Consider the following 20,645-nt stretch of genomic DNA (forward strand, 5'->3'; position numbering starts at 1 on the left):
TATTTACTGCATGGAGGAAATATGCCAAGCCAAATGCTGCTTGCCTTCTCTCCAAAAGCCTGATACCTGTTCATGGAGCAAACTTTCAGGCACCTTCCCTCCCTGATAACTGTTTGCTCCGGAGTCTCTGTTTTAGAACTCTGGAGGCAAACTTTCAGGCAAGGCCTGATACCTGTCGTGGTACAAACTTTCAGGATTCTTCTCTCTCTGAAAACCGTTTGCTCCGGAGTCTGTATTTTAGAGCTCTGAAGGCAAACTTTCGGGGAGGCCAATAATGCCAGCAAGGGATATTTTGCAGTTTCAGATTTGACCTGTCCAGACATTTCCTTTAGTTCATTTCAGGCTATAATAGTTTTCACTAAAGATTCTTGTAAAGGCAAACTGGGAGTAAAAGCATTTGTTACTGCAGTTATACATTTTAGAGTAACTAAGATCAACGTTGAGGGAACTGTAAAGTGGTAGGTCCTACGGGTTCCAATATCTGTTTCTTATCTGGTGCTTACTTCACTCTTGAATAGTGAATCTAGGCAGGTTGCTCTTTAATCTTGATTGATTGCAGCAAAGGCTGTCAGCAACACCATTCTATTCTAAAGGTTGACCTGAAAAAGCTTTAACAGAAACTTAATCTCTTGTCTTGAAAGAAAAGACTTAAGTTTTCCTTGACTCGAGGCTTGACTAATTCTGAGCAGCACTAAAGGTAGTGCTTCATTCTACTTCAAATTAGTTTCTTGTCAAATTTTACTTAACTGCAGTTTGATTATATGATTCATTTTCATTTCTACCTGCCCACTTGCTTAAGGCTTGTAGGGAGTATGCAACTGCCAATCAATCTCTAATGCTTTCCTGACCTGCAGTACTACCTGTGCAACAAAATGGGGCCCTCTGTCAGAGGACATCACAGTGGGTACCCCAAATCAGGATATGATTTCATTTAACAAAACTTTAGTTACTTTTCTAGCTTTACTAGTTCGGCAGGGGAATGCTTCTGGCCAACCTGAGAAGGTGTCTGTTAATACCAGCAAATACCGATACCCCCCTTTTCTAGGGACTTTGGAGAAATTTATTTGCCAATGTTGTCCTCGTACATTTTCTTTTCCAGTTGTTCCTATTTGTACCCTATTTACAGTATTAAGATTGTTTTCCAGACATATTTCACGTTGCTGGGTTACTTGTTTCCAAGTTGTATATAAATTCACTGTTACCTTTTAATCAAATCTTGGTATAGAGCATCAGCTCCCCAATGAGTTTTGTTGTGTTCTAATACAATTTCCCATAACATACTGCAAGGTATACTTTACTGATGTTGGTTTGAGGAGACAGCCATCTGGGATCAGAGACATCACTTTCATATCTGTGTCTGTCCTTTCAACAGCTTGTCTCGCAGTATAATCTGTCAATTTATTTCCAATTTCCTGATCAGTGTTTCCCTTTTGATGCCTTTTGCAAATCATGATGGCAACTTTTTCTGGTAACAGCACAGCTTCCAACAATTGGAGTATCATGTTTAATCTGTTTTCCTTGTGCTGTTAATAAACTTTGTTCTTGTCAAATGGCTCCATGGTCATGCACCACTCCAAAAGCGTACTTTGAATGAGTCCAAATATTAATCTTCTTGAACACTGTCAGGCTTGGAGCCATGACTACCTCCCTATGACCCAACCCACAGGCAAGTCTGCTGCCTCCCTGGAGCCAGGGTAAGAGATGTGGCTCAACAATTGCCCAGACTGGTAAGGTCCTCTGACTACTACCTGCTATTGGTTTTTAATATTGGCAGGTCAGTGACGAGCAGCGGGATGGCACACCAAAGCTTGAGGAGGTGCTTGGCAGTAAGATTCCTCAGACTGCGCCACGAGATGAAGGGCACAATCAACCACACTTGAAGTACTTCTACACTAATGCGCGCAGCATTATATGATCAAATCAGTTTGCTTTATTTTGTAATCCCAATGACAAGCTTGCTTTGTGCTAATTTCCCTAGTATAATGACTTTGCTTTTCATTGCAAGACAGCCATTTGACCAACTGTGGTAAGGTCTAGTACTGTTCAAGAAAAGGCTTCTCAGCTAATTTCCCTTCTGTTGTCTGTGAATAGTTGTAATTCTTCACTATGAATTAATTCCAAATAATATCTTTAAATTTTATGAGCCTCTTCTTTAGGATGGAAAGTGACTGAATCTACTCCGTATCCCTTGTCCACTGGGAAAAAGAGGGAGAGAAGGAGAACTTGCAGAGTAGATGATGGAGCTCTGTGTATTGTAAAAAAGTTATTTCACTTTATTACCACAGCATTGTCCAACTGTAGTACCCTTTGCAAAACAGTTTGCTCATCTGAGTTTATACAAAGTACTTGTTTAGCTAAAATGTCATATCTTCTTTATTAACACTTTAATATTAATGTAATTGGAAGGGTCACCCAATGAGACACTCTCTACCTCTTTCCTCACATAAAATATTTATATACTATAAATATAGTGCTTCTTAATTGTACTTCCAACATATATTATTAATACTGTAAGCTTTATCCCTCAATTATTCATTTATTGCATTGTGCAGATATTTTTATTCCTCATAATTCAATCATTGAAAAGTAGACTACACTTAAAGAAATGCTTTGTTTTACATTTTGATTGATTTGATACCCTTAAAATTTACACAAAAACCTACGTGAGATAAAAGGAAAAACTCCTAGGAAGGTGGCTGCTCCAGTTTACAAAAGGATGCTTCTGATGCTCTTGAAGGAACCTCTAATTCACAGCCAGAGACTGTGCAAAACAGAAATTAGAGGGACCCTGCCTCCAAGCGGGTGGAAGAAAGGGATAACAGAGTTTATTGGACTGTACAAATATGATGGCCTGGTACAACACACCCCCAGGAGTACAAAGCTTTAGTGGACACTGGTGTTGGAAAGTAAAATGTGGGAAAGCAAGATGTGCAGTTCCAGTCACCTGGATGATAAAGGAAGATCAATACTAACATGACCATCCAGACAGTCAAAGACATAATACTAACACAGTAATATATAAAAGGCCTTGGACAGATTACTTTGAAGTATCTTTCTCATGACTGTAAAAAGTTATAGCCCAGACTCGTGAGAATGGTATCTCGGGCCGGATAACTGCCCCCAAGTGAATGTCCTTGGGCCTGGTCTGTGAATCAGTGGAAAAACAAGTGAGACAAACATCACGAGTTTAGTGTGTTTTTAATAACAATTAGTGGAAAACCACCTTTTGTAAACATCTTAGTCTATGCTCGTACCTGTAAATCCTATAAATTGTAAATGGTGAATAAAGAAGCTAGCCTAGGCCTAAGTCAGCTCTCTGCTAGGCCAGGCTCTGTGCTCCTTCATGAACAAGACCTCTGCCTCTGCGTGAATTTCTGTCTGCATCCCGGTATGCGTCATCTCTAATCGCAGCACACTGGTACTCAATGCACTATAATTCCTTCTAATTATAAAGGAACGCAATCCATCAGTATTGTTGGAGTGACTAGAGGATCCCAGGAACTGGCTGTTGTAGAGGCTGAAATGAGCCTAAGTGGACATTTTTTTTCCTGTCCCCCCTTGCCTGGAGATTTAGGTGGGGAGGATCCCCCCGTGGTGAGCCAGACCGAGCCAAATAACGTAATTCCTATAAATTTGGGTCCCCCCAGCCTGCCCCCGCCCCCCTCCCACACTGCTGCAGAGCAAATTCCTGAGGGTGGGGGTAGAGTTTCAGAGCGTAAACCAAACTTACCAAAAAGCTGGGATTTACCCACAGCTTCGATTACAGTTAAACCACGGGACCCTGTGCGTTTCTGGAAGAGGGTGAAGGCTAAAGCTATGGAAATACAGGACTGGGATCTATCGGAAACTATATCGGTTCCTACCCCTGTTACTGAGCCGCCACCCGTTGAACCTGTTGAATCTATGGCGTTTCCCACCATATACCATAACCCTGCAGGGGGGGAGCCCCATGAGCACGTTTCTTATTCCTGGAAAGTAATTCGAGATTTGCAAAAAGCTACTGCTCAGTACAGGCCTAACTCCCCTGCGGTTATGCAGCTGTTATGTTTGTTATCTATGGAAGCTATGACTCCCTACGATGTTTCTCAGTTAGCTCAGGTTATTTTTCAACCTGTACAGCTCTCAGTGTTTCGAAGTATTTGGCAGCAAAGGGCTGAGGCACAAGCAGTGGTAAACGTACGCTTCCCAGACACTGATCCCCATTCTTCTGCTGGTGTGGATGTATTGATGGGCTCGGGGCAGTATATTGATCCGCAACTTCAAGCGCAATGGCCTCCTCTAGTGCTTGAGCAAGTGAAGGCCATAGGGATCCAGGCTATAATTAGAACAGCAGAGCTGGCAGAACCAAAACAGAGATATACTGCTATCAAGCAGGGTCCTAAAGAGCCGTTTCTTTCCTTCGTCAAACGTCAGGTATTTGATGCGAATGTCCGGGGACTGATAGTAAAACAGCTAGCTCATGATAATGCTAATACAGATTGCCAAAAAGTGATTGAAACTTTGCCAGGGGATCCAACTTTAGAAGCAATGATTACTGCTTGTTCCAAGGTCGGTTCAGTGGAACATAAAATGACTGCACTTGCTGCTGCTATGGCAGCAGCTAAAACACAATGTCAAAAGTGCTATGAACGCGATCGGAATGGTCATGTAAGACTCATCAGTCCACGTACAAACAAACAGGCTTCAAAAGCTGTACACACACCTGTCTATGGTACAGCCTCAGTAACTTGCTTCAAATGTGGAAAAAAGGGACATTTTTCTAAGCAGTGCCATTCTAGGTTGCCACGATGAAGAGACGGGGACGCAACTTGATGCAAGCAAAGTGTCCACTTTATTGTTCTTCACACAATCCTTTTATACTGTTACATGCATAACAACTACTATCGTGTATTATGCTGATTGGCATACCAACTAATTAGTTCATACATATTACAAAAGCTGAACTCATGATAGGTTAGTAAGAAAGCATGCATATCTTATCTTAGTTCCTTGTGGCTACGTGCCCTACGTGCTGGGAAGGCTCTGCATTCCTCACTGTAACAAGATCCTTTTGCTCGACCACCAGTTCCTGTTCTTTGTTCTTACATCCACATGTTGTAACTTTCCACAGCCCCCAGTAATGCTGACACAGCAAGCCCAGTAACTAAAACTAGCATATTGACTACAGATATATATTTTTGCTAATATCCTATAAGCCTAAATAACCCACATCTCCCCCTTTTTGTTTTCAAACATTTGCTTCTTCCCACGGTCGGCGTCCAACTAGTTCGAGGACGTCTTGCTTCACCAACATTTCTGTACTGGGAGTTTTCAGGAGGTCTTGTGCTTGCACAAGAAAAATCTTATTTACTGAAGCGGTTATCGACCTTTGTAAGCACTGCAAGATACATGGAATCGTTAGTAATAATACACAAATTCTACAAATCCACGGATTACATTTTTCACATTGGAGACATTTAAGCTCCCATTTGTTGACCTCTGGAACAGAATTCATTCAATTATTGATCGGTAGGGTCTTCTATATCAGTCGCAGGATCAGGCCCAGGAATGTCTTCAGGAGGCTGCTGCAATGTTTCTCGAAAAGGTCTCACATTCTTGGCTGGGATCCAACGGGGGCCTCTTTCTGTGGAGACACAAGCATAGCCTCTTCCCCATGTAACAAGGGGATAGGGTCCCATTACTTTACCTGTTTCGGGGTCCCGGATCAATACTGGCGGCTTAATCTTGGGTTCAAAAAGGGTGTTTGTGCTAAAATGACGAACTACTGGAGGATTGCTGTCTAACAGGGAACAATTCAAAAAATTAAAAACATACAAGGCTTTCTGTATTCGCTCCTCTGGTGTAGCAGCCCCTATTCCCCCTTTTTGTTGTAATAACAGACGTTTTAAGGTTTGGTGAGATCGTTCTATCAAAGCTTGTCCCGTAGGAGAATGAGGGATACCTGTGACGTGTGATATACCCCAAGAGGCAAAAAAGGTCGTTAAGGTTTTAGATACATACGCAGGGCCATTGTCAGTTTTAATTTGAGAGGGTACCCCTAAAGTAGCAAAGGCGCGCATCAGATGTTTTTGCACATCGCGTGCTTTTTCTCCTACATGACAGGAGGCAAATAACATTCCGGAAAATGTATCAATAGAGCAATGAACAAACTTTAAACGACCAAATTCAGCAAAATGAGTGACATCTGTTTGCCAGAGTTGAAGGCTTTGTAGCCCTCTGGGGTTAACTCCTTCTGCTATAGAAGGGAAAGAGTGCCTTTGACAATCAGGACACACCGCAATGATATTATGGGCTTGTTGTATAGTGAGGTCAAATTGACGCTTAAGGCCTGCAGCATTTTGATGAAAAAAGGAGTGGCTGAGTCGAGCTTGCGCTAATCGATCTGGTAACACCTGCACCGGTAGCGTAAGCAAATCCGCTTGTCGGTTCCCTTCTGCAATAAAACCAGGTAGAGAAGTGTGAGATCGAACATGCATAATAAAATAAGGGTGAAGACGGGAATCTAACAGGAAAATGAGTTCTTGTAACAAATTGAACAGTGCCGCATGAGAAATATCCCGTAGCACAGAAGCTTCTGCTCGGCTAACAATTCCTGCAACATAAGCAGAATCAGTGATTATATTGAGAGGAATAGACCATTTTCGAAACACTCGAACAACTGCAGACAATTCTACTATTTGAGGAGAACCCTGTACAGTCTCAACATCTGAGCTCCACTGTTCCCGATGGTCATCCCACCAAAGGATAACAGATTTGTGAGATTTGCCAGACCCATCCGTGAATACAGTGAGGGCTTGTAAAGGCTGGTCACTCCGCTTTGGAATAGGTAGAAGGTGAAAATCAATGCTTAACAGCTTGTGAGAAGGTGGATGAGAAGTGAGTTGGCCTGCATAGCCAGTCAGGGCTATACCTAGTGCATCTGATTGTTGTTGTAGCCATTGCAGGTAAACACTTGTTACTGGCATACATATGAGGGCGAAGTCCGTGCCTGCCAGGGTAAGTAATCGCTGTCTGGCCCTGATGATTAAAGATGCAAACATCTCATGTTGGGTAGAAATCGTCTTTGTGGCTTGGTTAGGCAGAAAAATCCATTCAATGATCAGTAAAGGGTCCATTTTCTGGCAGTCCCATTGGAAAATGAGTGCATGAGGCTGTCTAGCAGGATTAAGGATGATTAATTGAAAAGGCAATTCTGGTTCCCATCGATGCGCTTGTCTGGAGGTAATTGCAGTTGCAGCTTTATGCAAGGAAGCTATGGCTTCAGGACTAAGAGTTCGCGGAGCGTTTAAGTCCAAGCTTCCTTTAAGCATTTCGAATAGGGGACGAAGGTCTGCACTAGTGATTCCTAACAATGGTCTGACCCAATTAATTGTACCCAGCAGTTTTTGTACGTCATGTAAGTTCTTTACATTTGCCTGTATTTGTAAAGGTTGCGGGGTAACAGTCTGAGCCCTTATACGCCATCCTAAGTATTTCCAAGGTGGCATTCTTTGAATTTTTTCCGGTGCAATACAGAGGTCTGCTGATTTTACAGCAGCCACGACAAGGGCTACAGCTTCCTCCATGACTTCATGGTGCTGTGCTGCCACTAGAATGTCATCCATATAATGATATAACAATGCAGCAGGTACTGCAGTTCTAACAGGACTAAGTATGTTTGCTACATACCATTGGCATATTGTAGGGCTATTTTTCATTCCCTGCGGTAGCACAACCCACTGATATCTTTGCAAAGGAGCTTGCATGTTGACGCTTGGTACAGAAAAGGCAAATTTAGGGGCATCATCTGGATGCAATGGAATGTTGAAAAAACAATCTTTGAGGTCTATGATAGTTAAATGCCAATCTCGAGGGATCATGGTAGGGGATGGAAGCCCAGGCTGCAGGGCCCCCATGTCTTCCATAGCGTCATTAATTTTTCTGAGGTCATGGAGCAAGCGCCACTTGCCAGTCAGTTTTTTAATAACAAAAATAGGCGAGTTCCAAGGACTCGTTGAGGGTACAATATGTCCCATAGATAGTTGTTCGTTAACTATTTCTTGGAGGGCGTGAAGTTTTTCCAGTGGCAGGGGCCATTGATCAATCCAAATAGGAGTATCTGTCTTCCAGGTTAACTTTGGGGTTTCACGCCCCTCAATGGCCCCGCCTAAAAATGTGTCTGGATAGACACCCCCCACTGAGACAATACATCACGCCCCCACAAGACCATAGGTACTGGTAAGATAAACGGTTTGACTGAGGCAACTTGTCCTTCTGAATTTTGAACTTGTATCATTTCTACGCTTTGGCGGCTAGCTCCACACCCCCCAATTCCTGCTAACGTCTGAGAGATATCAGCTAAAGGCCACCTAGAAGGCCACTTTGCTTGAGAAATAACGGTAACGTCTGCACCTGTATCAATGATAAACAGGGACTTGAAGAAGCACCGCCAGGAGATGGAGGAGGCATGCCAGAGGAAGTGGAATTTCGATTTCCAGAATCACAAGCCGCTGGAAGGCAGGTACGAGTGGCAAGCCGTGGAGAAGGGGAGCTCGCCTGACTTCTACTTCAGACCCCCCAGGCTACTGAAAGCTGTCTGCAAGTCCGCCAGCCGCCAGAGCTTGGACGTAAACGGGAATTGCCAAAACGTGGTTTTTGTCGGCTCTCAGGGAATCTCAGAAGACACTCACTGTGTAGATCAAAAGACTGATGTTTCTGAAAATCAGACGGACTTTGCAGAGCAGTGCACTGGGCAGAGGAAAAGACCTGCCACCGATGATTCCTCTCCTCAAAATAAAAGAGCCAACACAACAGAAGAAGAGGTTTCAGAAGACTCCCCCAGTGCCAGTCAGTGGAGGCGGCGGGGGGGGGAAAGGACCTGCAATTTTGGTAGGCAGTAAGTGAACAGAGGAATCAAGTAGCGTTACTGTGTGGGCAGCTGCCAGGTCCAGGCCGGCGCTCCCTGCTGTTGCGGGAGAGAGACTGGAAACCCTCCGGTCCCCTGCTCCTCCCCCCGCGCTTGCAGGGGCGTTGAGGTTGGCCGCGGAACTTGTGTCTGCACGCGCCGCGGGTTCGCGTTAAAAGTTTTTTGCAATCAGCGTTGGCATTTTCCACTGCTAATTTAAGTAATAGGATATCTCGAGCCTCGGTATTATCTATCTGCCGATCTAAGGCTTGTTTCAACCTGTCTATAAATTGCATATATGGCTCTCGGGGCTCTTGGGTGATATTAGTGTTATAGTTGAATTGAATTTTGTGGGCTGTGTTTTGATCCTGTAGACCGTATCCAAGATTCTTAGCTTTGATACTGTATCCAGGTTCAGAATGTGCATTCAAGCATGATTTTATATAATTATACCCTATTCTTGAAATTGACATAGATTTATGACATATTCTTTAGAACAGGTAACTTAAACCATACCCTATTCTTAAGATTGATATAGATTTATGATATATTCTTTAAAACAGGTAAAAACAGGTAACTTAGAAATAACTGATAAACATGCGAATGTTACTTAGCATTGCTTAGATAGACAATTTGTGTTAGAATAGGTGTGGGATATGCTAATGGTTGTCAGGAATTGTAATGCATATGTATGTGATCAAATTGTATAAATATGGTGTAGTCTGAATCAGTGGCTGAAGCCAGCTTTGGGTGCGAACCCCTGGTTTCCCAGCGCTGAAATAAAGCACCGCATATAACTGCACCTGTGGTTATGTGTCTTGAATGCTAACATTTTTGGCGACCCAGATGGGACCTCGCGAGCATTGCTGAGGCGGATCGCGTCTTGATCCTGCTCCAGCTAGCACCGAGGTATTCTTGGGGAGTGCATCGGACACGACCGACCCTCTGCTGCTCACGACGGACCTCTGACTGGTAAGAAGGTGCTTTATCTGGATTGTTGGGTACCCACTTGGTCTGGTTCTGGTCTGGTAGCCTGCTGGTCAGGCATCTGGTAGCCTGCCGGTCAGACGCGGCGAAAGCCACGCTCGGTTGGGCAGGGAGCTCCCGTGGTATTGCCTAGGCAGCCGTCCGTCAGACAGAGGGAAACCTCTGCAGGTTCGGCATCTGGTCTGGTTATTTGTGCCGCAGGTTCGGCACCTGGTCTGGTTATTTGTACGCACCTGGTCTGGTTATTTGTGCGCACCTGGTCTGGTTATTTGTGCTGCTCAGCACCTGGTCTGTGGTTCCTGTGATTTAGTCTGTACTTGCTGTTGAAATCGGTGATCTGATCCGTGTTTACTGTTGTTCTAGTGAAGTTATCTGTGTTATCTTTCTGTGTTGATATGTCTGATTCAAAAGTGTCGCCGTTGAATTGTTTATTGAAGTATTGGAAAGAGGCTGGGTTTGGACAGTCTATGCATAAAAAGAAGTTAATTGAGTATTGCACTCATTGGTGGCCTGAGTATAAATTACCAAATGAAGTACAGTGGCCGCCGGAGGGCACTTTGAACCATGAAATTATTGCTGAATTAATGAGGTTTTGTCAGAGAGAGGGCAAATGGGATGAAGTTCCATACGTTGATCTCTTCTTCTATCTCGAGCGAAAACATGATTGGAGAGAGAGCTGTGGGTTAATGTTGGTGCAAGGTAGCAGCAATAATAAGTGCGTGGGATGCACAACGGAAAAGAAATGCATGACGTGTTTGGCTGTAGAAAACAGCAGTGGTAATGATTCAAAGACGGATTTACTGTGTTTTGATGTTGCGCCTTCTGAGGAAGGGGTACCAATTAGACCCTCCGCGCCTGTCCTTCCCATCGATAGTGATGACGAATCAAGTGATGAAAGGGGGGCTATAGCCGGTGTAAAAGGAATAACCGTAACTCCAATATCTCACCGAACTAGAAACAGAGAAAAGGAAAAGGAAGCACAAAAGGGGGGAGGTTTATCGAATGTGATAGCACCCCTGCGGCAGGCGGTAGGTGTTGGGGGGGAACCGGTCTATGTAAAAGTTCCATTTTCGCCGGGGGATTTAGTGATCTGGAAGCAGTCAGCTGGTCCTTATAGGGAAAACCCAGATAAGGTTGCAAAAGTGATTAAGATGATAATTAAGACGCAGAATCCTGATTGGGATGATTTACAAGTCATTCTAGATACATTAATGGATTCTACAGAAAAGGATATGGTTATACGGGCTGCAAGGGATAAGGTGAAAGAAGATATCCGGAATGGGAGAGTAGAGGGGAATGTTGATGAGAATTTTCCAAAGGAGGATCCCCGATGGAATTATAATACAGGAGGCGGGTTATGTCATCTCCGGAGGTATCAAGATTGGTTATTGATCGGTGTTCAAACTGCTATGCCGAAGCAAATGAATTGGTCAAAATTGTATAATGTAAGGCAGGAAAGGAATGAGTCTCCCTCAGCCTTTTTAGAAAGATTAAAAGAAGCTGCCAAAAGATATACGGATTTAGACGTAGAAACGGAACAAGCAAAAATTCAGTTGGCTCTAATTTTCTTAGGGCAATCTCAAGATGATATTCGAAAGAAGCTGCAGAAATTAGAGGGTGCACAATTAAGGGATCTGGACGTAATGTTGGAAACAGCTTGGAAAGTTTATAATAATAGAGAAAAAGAACAATCGAGACGCCACCAGCAAAATTTGTTGGCTTTGATCCAGGGACAAGGCAGGGGAATAGGGGTCCGGGGTAGGGGAGCTGGAAATAGTCGAGGAAGTGGTCGGGGACGTGGTTCGTGGAGTGCCCAAGGAACTCCCCTGAGACCCCTCATGAGGCTTGGCATAAATCAATGTGCTTATTGTAAGCAAGAAGGACACTGGAAAAATGAATGCCCGGCTAGGAGCCCCGTGGGTCAGATGTCCAATGCGACGGGAAATGCGGTACAGACTATGGTGTTAGGGGAATACAGTAACAACAGCTGACTATATGAAGGCACGGAAGTGAAAACCCAGAATAAGGAGCCCTTAGTGACAATACAAGTGGGAGACCGGGATGTAAGATTTTTAGTAGATACGGGGGCTACTTACTCTGTATTAAATTCCTTACAGGGGGCAGTGGGTCACAGAGCTACAACAATTGTTGGTGCCACAGGGAAGGAGGAAGTACGGCCATTCCTGCAACCTTTGGATTTGTGTTTTGGAGAAAAGGAGCTAACCCACGAGTTCTTATATGTTCCAGATTGTCCAGTTTCTCTTTTAGGACGAGATTTGCTGACCAAATTAGATGCCACGATAACATTTGAGGATGGAAATTTGGTAATGAAAGTTCCAGAGTCAAAGGTAGGACAAATTTTACTATTAAAGGAAAATCCAATTGTGAAAATACCACAGGCAATAGAGGATGCAGTGATTCCCACGGTATGGGAAACTGATATACCTGGGAAGTCAAAGGCAGCTAAACCTGTGAAAGTAGCGCTGAAGGAAGGTGCTGAACCGGTACGATTAAGACAGTACCCATTGAAATTGGAAGCCAGATTAGGAATAGTATCTTTAATTGAGAAGTTTTTGAAATATGGAATTCTAGAGGAATGTGAATCAGAATATAATACTCCAATTTTTCCAGTAAAGAAACCTGATGGTAGCTATCGACTAGTCCAAGACTTACGAGCAATAAACCAGATCACTAAGGACATACATCCAGTAGTTGCAAATCCGTATACCTTGTTAACATCTGTGAAAGAGAAATATAAATGGTTTACAGTACTTGATTTAAAAGATGCCTTCTTCTGCATACCCCTTGACCAGGAAAGCAAAAAGCTATTCGCTTTCGAATGGGAGAACCCACACAACGGGAGAAAAGCCCAATTAACCTGGACACGCCTTCCACAAGGATTTAAGAATAGTCCAACTATCTTCGGAAATCAACTAGCCAAAGAACTTGAGGAGTGGACTACGAGAGGCTATATCAGAATTCCTCGACAATGGTATTTGTTGCTGCAATATGTGGATGATATTCTGATTGCTGCTGAGACCCAAGAACTTTGCATACAGGTAACAATTGGAATATTGAATCAATTAGGAATGAATGGATATAAAGTGTCAAAAAATAAAGCTCAGATTGCATCCACAACTGTGATCTATCTAGGATGCGAGCTTTCTCAAGGACAGCGAAGACTAGGTATAAACCGTGTACATGCTATCTGTGCGATCTCAGAACCGCGTAACTTACATGAATTAAGGTCTTTTCTAGGAATGGCAGGATGGTGCAGGCTCTGGATCATGGACTATGGACTTATTGCCAAACCTTTATACGAGGCACAGAAAAATAAGACCTTGGTGTGGGAAAGACCACAACGAGAAGCTTTTCGGAAATTGAAACAAGCTTTAATGCAAGCGCCTGCTTTGGGCCTACCTGATCTGAGTAAAGACTTCCAGTTATTTGTACATGAACGACAGAGACTTGCTCTAGGGGTATTAACCCAACGGCTGGGATCTTGGAAAAGGCCCGTAGGTTATTTCTCTAAACAACTTGACCCGGTAAGTGCTGGATGGCCGGCGTGCTTGCGGGCGGTGGCTGCTACCGTGATATTAATTCAGGAAGTCCGGAAACTGACTATGGGGAAAAAGATTGAAGTGTTTGTATCCCACATGGTGACTACTGTATTAGAACAAAAGGGGGGCCATTGGCTTTCCCCAAGTAGAATGATGAAATATCAGGCAATTTTAACAGAGCAGGATGATATTACCCTAAAAACAACTAACCTAATGAATCCAGCTGTGTTTTTAAGCGCAGAGACTGAAGAAGAAAATCTGGAACATGATTGTGTGGAGGTCATTGAATATACCCACGCAAGTCGACCTGACCTGAAAGATACCCCGTTGGAGAAGACGGATTGGGAGCTTTTTACTGACGGCAGTAGTTTTGTGGAAAGAGGAGTGCGGTATGCAGGATACGCGATTACTACTGCCAAAACAGTAATTGAAGCTAAATCCCTACCACCAAACACATCAGCACAGAAAGCTGAGTTGATAGCCCTAACTAGGGTATTGGAGCTCAGTGAGGACAAAAGGGTCAATATTTGGACTGACTCAAAATATGCATTCGGGGTTGTTCATGTACATGGAGCTCTTTGGAAAGAGCGTGGACTACTCTCCTCCCAAGGAACAAACATCAAGTACCAAAAAGAAATATTGAACTTGATTAATGCTGTTCAAAAGCCATCACTGGTTGCCATCATGCACTGTAAAGCTCATCAGAGTGGGACATCAACAATTATTGAAGGAAACCGACTTGCTGATCAAACAGCCCGATCAGTGGCACGACGAGTCTGGATGATGGTGGGTCTTGTCTCCCAAAAGGTAAGAGCAATTGATTTATTACCTACACCTTCAGAGGCACCTGAATATTCTACAGAAGATGAGAAATTGGCAAGACTAGTAAAAGCCGTCAAGGACAATTCTGGATGGTATGTAACCACCAACGGACAAATTGTGGTCCCGATCACAATTATGAGAGGGATACTTCAGGCGGAGCACCAGAAGTGTCATTGGGGTGCAGAAGCATTGGTAACTTATCTAAGAAAACAAATTATCTCGGTCCAGATGTTAACAATGGCAAAATCTATCACAGCTAAGTGTGAAATTTGCTTGAGAAATAATCCTTTAGTTCGAAGAAAAGTAGATATGGGAAAAATTAGGACAGGTGTACAACCAGGGGATTGTTGGCAGATAGATTATGTGGAACTCCCCAAAACTCGAGGATTTAGATATCTGCTAGTTGGGGTATGCACCTTTTCAGGATGGCCAGAAGCCTTCCCTTGTCGCACCAACCAGGCACAAGAAACTGTAAAATGGTTACTGAAGGAAATAATTCCTAGATTTGGAGTACCATTGGGAATATCATCTGATAGGGGACCGCATTTTATTGCTCAAGTGGTAAAGGAAGTCAGTAGATGTTTGGGAATTAAATGGGAATTACATACCCCATGGAGACCCCAGTCTAGTGGCCAGGTGGAGAAAATGAATCAGACGTTAAAACGACAACTTAGCAAAATTTGCCAGGAAGCAAAAATTCAGTGGCCCCAGGCCTTACCAATAGCGTTATTGCGAATTAGGATTAAACCTAGGAGTGGAATGTCCGTAAGTCCATACGAAATTCTGTATGGCAGACCATATGAAGCACCTGATCCGAATCCAAGTGTACATGTAAAAGGTAATCAGGATGTGTACAATTATGTGTTGTCTCTCGGCAGGACATTGAATCGACTCAGATCTGTACTAGTGTGGAATCGCCCACTAGCACTTGAGAATCCGGTACATGATATAGAACCTGGAGACACAGTGTATATAAAGACTTGGAGAGAAGATCCTTTAAAAGAACGTTGGGACGGACCTTATCAAGTACTTTTAACTACATTTACCGCAATCAAGGTTGCTGAAATAGACTCCTGGATACATTACACCCGAGTGAAGAAAGTCCCAAAACTGTGGCAATCACGATTAGTGGGTCCAACCACACTTAAAATCACAAAGCAGGATGTCTAACTCTTGTTACCGTTTTGTTTTTGTAGTAGTTTATGTACCCAGACTGTATGCCACACTGATTTGCAAAGTCACTGGAGAACAATTATGTAAAACACGAAGGGCTGTAGGAGATAGTGACGATACTCAAATGCCACAAGTAGTACAGAGTGTACAGAATCAGGCAGAGAATCTGATGATAGGACTAATTCGAGATTTTGCACAAACCCAAAATGTCAGTAGCATCACTGCTTGTCTTCCCATCCCGAAATCAGCCGAAGACCCAGTACAGTGGGGAATAATATCTACGACCTTACCAGAAGTAAATAAGACTGGTAAGATAGTGTGTGAGTCCCATACTAAAATAGAGCAAGTACCAATCGAACAGCAGACAAAAGAGCTTGTTAAGAATGCCATGATAAAGAGAGGTGACTGCTTGAAGTTGCCAGGAGCAACATTTGTAAAGATAGGACGATTTCATAATATTGGGTATTGCACGTATGAAAAGTGGACCACCAAAACAGTATATGAAAAGGTTGAGCGAGCCTATTGGGAATGTAAAGATCAGGATAATCAGAACATAACTGAATCATGGGACAACATGTGGACGTTGAGTATAGTACAGCAATATCAATATAGTGAAGCATTTCCATGGTGTATACGATGGACCAATGTAACAAGAGGGGTAACAGTACCATGGTGGAATTGCTCTCAAGTAATGACCTGCCAGACAGATGTGAAAGAAATACCTCTGTCCATCATTAAAGTTGCAGTAATCGCAGGTTGCATTTGCCAGAAACAATTGGATCCAAAGGAAGCAGTCAAAATAGGCATTGAAGGAGATAAGATAGATTGTAGAGGAACTATAGGTAGTGTGGGACATTTGGTTTGGGCCTTAAGTGATGGAACTTGGACAACACATTTGCCGATAGCAGGACCTGTAAGGGAGGCTACTTTGGGGTTACCGACCCTATGTCCCATTTGGAAGAGGTCACCCCTGAAGAACAGGCAGGAACTCCTACAAGTTAGGCACAAGCGAGAGATAGATGAAGATGATGTGTGGCACGAGCCATCAGGTAGTGTTAAATTCGGCTGGGCATTAGAATCTTTCTTTGCACCAATCGCAGCCTATAGAAACAGAGAAATGATTGACAGATTAATTGGACAGATGGATCGATTGGCAAGGGTAACCAAAAAGGGTTTTCGAGAATTCAATATACAATTGCAAGCTACGACCAAAATGACTTTGCAGAACAGAATGGCACTTGACATAATGTTGCTAAAAGAAAATGGGGTTTGTGGATATTTAAAAGATAGGGTTGATCATTGCTGCATTCATATCCCAAACGTAACCTCTGAAGTGGAAAAAGATATTTCCCAATTAACCCAAACAGAAAAAGAACTGCAAGCGGAAAAACAAGATGTAGAGCAGAGCTGGGTTGGGGCCTTGCTAGGCAAATTGAACCTGAACCTGGGAGGATGGGTACATTCGTTATTGGAGAGTTTATTTTTGCTTGCCATTATAGCTGCTCTTTTCTTTTTGCTCTATGCTTGTATTAAGCATCAAATAAGTCAATCAAAGGCAAGGAACGACCGCATCTTTACTGTCCTTAGCAGATCTACTTTTGACAACCCTCCAGCTTATAAGGAAAATATAATGTAGTGAAAATGCATTGTCTAGGGATAGAAAAGCATTTTCAAAGGGGGGAAATGTTATAGTTGAATTGAATTTTGTGGGCTGTGTTTTGATCCTGTAGACCGTATCCAAGATTCTTAGCTTTGATACTGTATCCAGGTTCAGAATGTGCATTCAAGCATGATTTTATATAATTATACCCTATTCTTGAAATTGACATAGATTTATGACATATTCTTTAGAACAGGTAACTTAAACCATACCCTATTCTTAAGATTGATATAGATTTATGATATATTCTTTAAAACAGGTAAAAACAGGTAACTTAGAAATAACTGATAAACATGCGAATGTTACTTAGCATTGCTTAGATAGACAATTTGTGTTAGAATAGGTGTGGGATATGCTAATGGTTGTCAGGAATTGTAATGCATATGTATGTGATCAAATTGTATAAATATGGTGTAGTCTGAATCAGTGGCTGAAGCCAGCTTTGGGTGCGAACCCCTGGTTTCCCAGCGCTGAAATAAAGCACCGCATATAACTGCACCTGTGGTTATGTGTCTTGAATGCTAACATTAGTAAACGCTTTCTGAGGCTTTTGAGAATCAGGAACTTTCAATAGGGCCTTTTTCGCTTCTTCCCGGACTGCTTCTAAGGCTTCTCGGGGGATATCCCTTGCCTGGCCAGCCGGGTCTGCATGTTGCCCAGTCCCAGTGAGATGTTCTAAGGTCAAGGCAGCTAGGGCAGCATTCGCGTGTCCTGCATACCCCAACAAAATTGCTTGTAGCCCCGCCCTCCATTGAGATTCCCACATTGTATATTGCGTTGGGGTTAATAACAATCGCGCGAGAGATTTTAAATCATGTGGGGTCATGACATATGTATCGAATACAGAAGATAAAAGGCTTGCAAAATAAGGAGAAGACAACCCGTGCTCAGTAACCGTACGACGCAACTCCTTAATCACTGAAAAGGACAATGCTTCCCATCGAGCCGCCCCCCCCCTTCCTTGATATATAACAGGCGCTACTATAGTTCTTGCTATCTCTAGCTCCCCCTCCTTTAATGCTTGGCGTTTGATCTCTCCCCAGGCATTATGAGGATCAGGAGGGAAAAGATCGGGTTCTTTTTCGGGATCAACAGGTCCGGGATCAAAGGGATCATCCTCCGGGGGATACCCCGCTGCACAGGCCAAGGGGGGTGATGACGGTAATGATGGTGCAGAGGGCTTTGTCTCCCCTTCTGAACCTCGTTGGCTCTGCTCTTGCGCTTTCACAGTCTCAAAAATTTTTCTCCAGCGTGGGAGCATATGTTGCGCTTCCTCATCTCCAGAGGTAGCTGCATCCCATAATTTCACCCCCACATCGTCCCAAAGTTCCCGGGTAAAAATCGAAGAAGCAGTAACTGTAGGGATCTTAACCTGGACCCATTTAAGGATCAGCTTGAGGTCCTGACCCGAAAGGGTTTTTCCCCCATGCTTCTTAAGTAAAGCTTTCATTAGCTCATAAACGTCTCTTTCAGGGGAACTCGCCTGATTTCCCATGTTAAGTTTCCCGCAGCTCACCTCTCGTTCCAGACGGGGGTGATTACTTCAGTAGCCGGCTTTTCCTGCTCCTTTTAGCAGCGTCCTCAGTTCTGCGGGACTCGCAGCACGCCACCAGATAGGTGATTATCGGCCTCCGGCGGAGTCTTCACCAAAGATCACGTCGGGGGTCACCATTTGCCACGATGGAGAGACGGGGACGCAACTTGATGCAAGCAAAGTGTCCACTTTATTGTTCTTCACACAATCCTTTTATACTGTTACATGCATAACAACTACTATCGTGTATTATGCTGATTGGCATACCAACTAATTAGTTCATACATATTACAAAAGCTGAACTCATGATAGGTTAGTAAGAAAGCATGCATATCTTATCTTAGTTCCTTGTGGCTACGTGCCCTACGTGCTGGGAAGGCTCTGCATTCCTCACTGTAACAAGATCCTTTTGCTCGACCACCAGTTCCTGTTCTTTGTTCTTACATCCACATGTTGTAACTTTCCACAGCCCCCAGTAATGCTGACACAGCAAGCCCAGTAACTAAAACTAGCATATTGACTACAGATATATATTTTTGCTAATATCCTATAAGCCTAAATAACCCACACTAGGTATCATTCTAACGGACAGCTACTGCCACAGGGAAACAACAAGAAGAGCGTGAAGGGGCGCGTGCAGACACAAATGCCTCCTTCAACAACGCTTTGCAACCCTGGCAATCCGTTTCTGGGGTCAATGCACATGCAGTCTTCTGCGACACACTATCAGGAAAAACCAGCGGAGCAGCCGGGATGGATGTATCCACCGCCCACACAGTAACTACAACAACTCAAGAGGTGCATAAAGTGCCCCTGGATGATTGGGGGCCAATTGGCAGGGGACTGAGTGCTTTGTTAATAGGACGATCAAGTAGTACCCTGCGAGGATTAATGGTACACGTGGGGGTTATTGATGCGGACTATACAGGACAAATTTGTGCCTTGGTTTCCACAGCGACACCACCTGTGACAATACAAAAAGGAACACTTTTAGCTCAACTTGTGCCCTTTTTGAGTTCTGTTCCTAGGACTGAGCAAGTTCTTCGTGGGGACAATGGACCTGGTTCAACTGGAAAGCCACTTATTTTTTGGTCTCAAACAGTGTTAGAGAAAAGGCCACAAATGGTTTGTACACTCATAATGAATGCTTTTGTTCCCAGCCAAGTGACCCTTACTGGACTGCTTGATACAGGAGCAGATGTCACTATAATTTCACAACAGGACTGGCCTCCTTCTTGGCCCTTGGTTTCAAATACTGTGGGTGTGATGGGACTGGGTGGAGTCGCAAACAGTTTGATGTCAGCTAAACCAATAGTGATTGCTAATCCTGAAAACCAAAGGGCTACAGTGAGACCTTATGTGGCCCCAGCCCCACTGAACTTATGGGGGAGGGATTGCCTAGGGCAGTGGGGAGTACGGATAACTACGGATTTTTAGCAGGGGTCACTGTGATGCAGGGTGTTTCTCGGCCCACTTTAGCACTAAGATGGTTAACTGAAAGACCAGTATGGGTCAATCAGTGGCCCCTTGCTCAGGAAAAACTTACAGCCCTGCAATCTCTTGTGATGGAGCAGCTAGCTGCGGGACACATAGAGGTCTCACATAGCCCTTGGAATACTCCTGTGTTTGTTATCAAAAAGAAGTCTGGAAAATGGAGATTATTACATGACCTACGAAAGGTTAATGAGGTTATGGCAACTATGGGAGCTTTGCAACCAGGTTTACCTTCTCCTACAATGATTCCAATGCAATGGGAAATTGTTGTAATAGATTTGAAGGACTGTTTCTTTACTATTCCTTTAGCAGAACAAGACATGGAAAAGTTTGCCTTTACTGTTCCATCTGTAAATAATGGAGAGCCAGCGAAAAGGTATCATTGGAAAGTGCTGCCACAAGGGATGAAAAATTCACCTTCCATATGTCAATGGTATGTGGCAAAAGCTCTGAGTCCAGTACGTGCTTTGTTTCCATCAGGGTATTGCTATCATTATATGGATGACATTTTGTTGGCCACAGCAACGCCAC

At 43.6% G+C, this 20,645-nt stretch overlaps 2 protein-coding genes across 2 annotated transcripts; both read left to right on the forward strand.

Moving 5' to 3' along the window:
* Positions 1-7,932: 7,932 nt before the first annotated feature.
* On the forward strand, positions 7,933-15,423 carry LOC135577063 (protein NYNRIN-like). The gene has a single exon (XM_065044718.1). The coding sequence runs from the start codon at positions 12,199-12,201 to the stop codon at positions 15,421-15,423; it is 3,225 nt and encodes a 1,074-aa protein (XP_064900790.1). The 5' UTR covers positions 7,933-12,198.
* LOC135577208 (cyclin-dependent kinase inhibitor 1B-like) lies at positions 8,400-8,879 on the forward strand. The gene has a single exon (XM_065045104.1). It carries the CDS (start codon positions 8,400-8,402, stop codon positions 8,877-8,879), a length of 480 nt encoding a protein of 159 aa, XP_064901176.1.
* Positions 15,424-20,645: the final 5,222 nt, after the last annotated feature.

This window comes from Columba livia, chromosome W (assembly GCF_036013475.1).
Source record: "Columba livia isolate bColLiv1 breed racing homer chromosome W, bColLiv1.pat.W.v2, whole genome shotgun sequence".
Lineage (NCBI taxonomy): Eukaryota > Metazoa > Chordata > Aves > Columbiformes > Columbidae > Columba > Columba livia.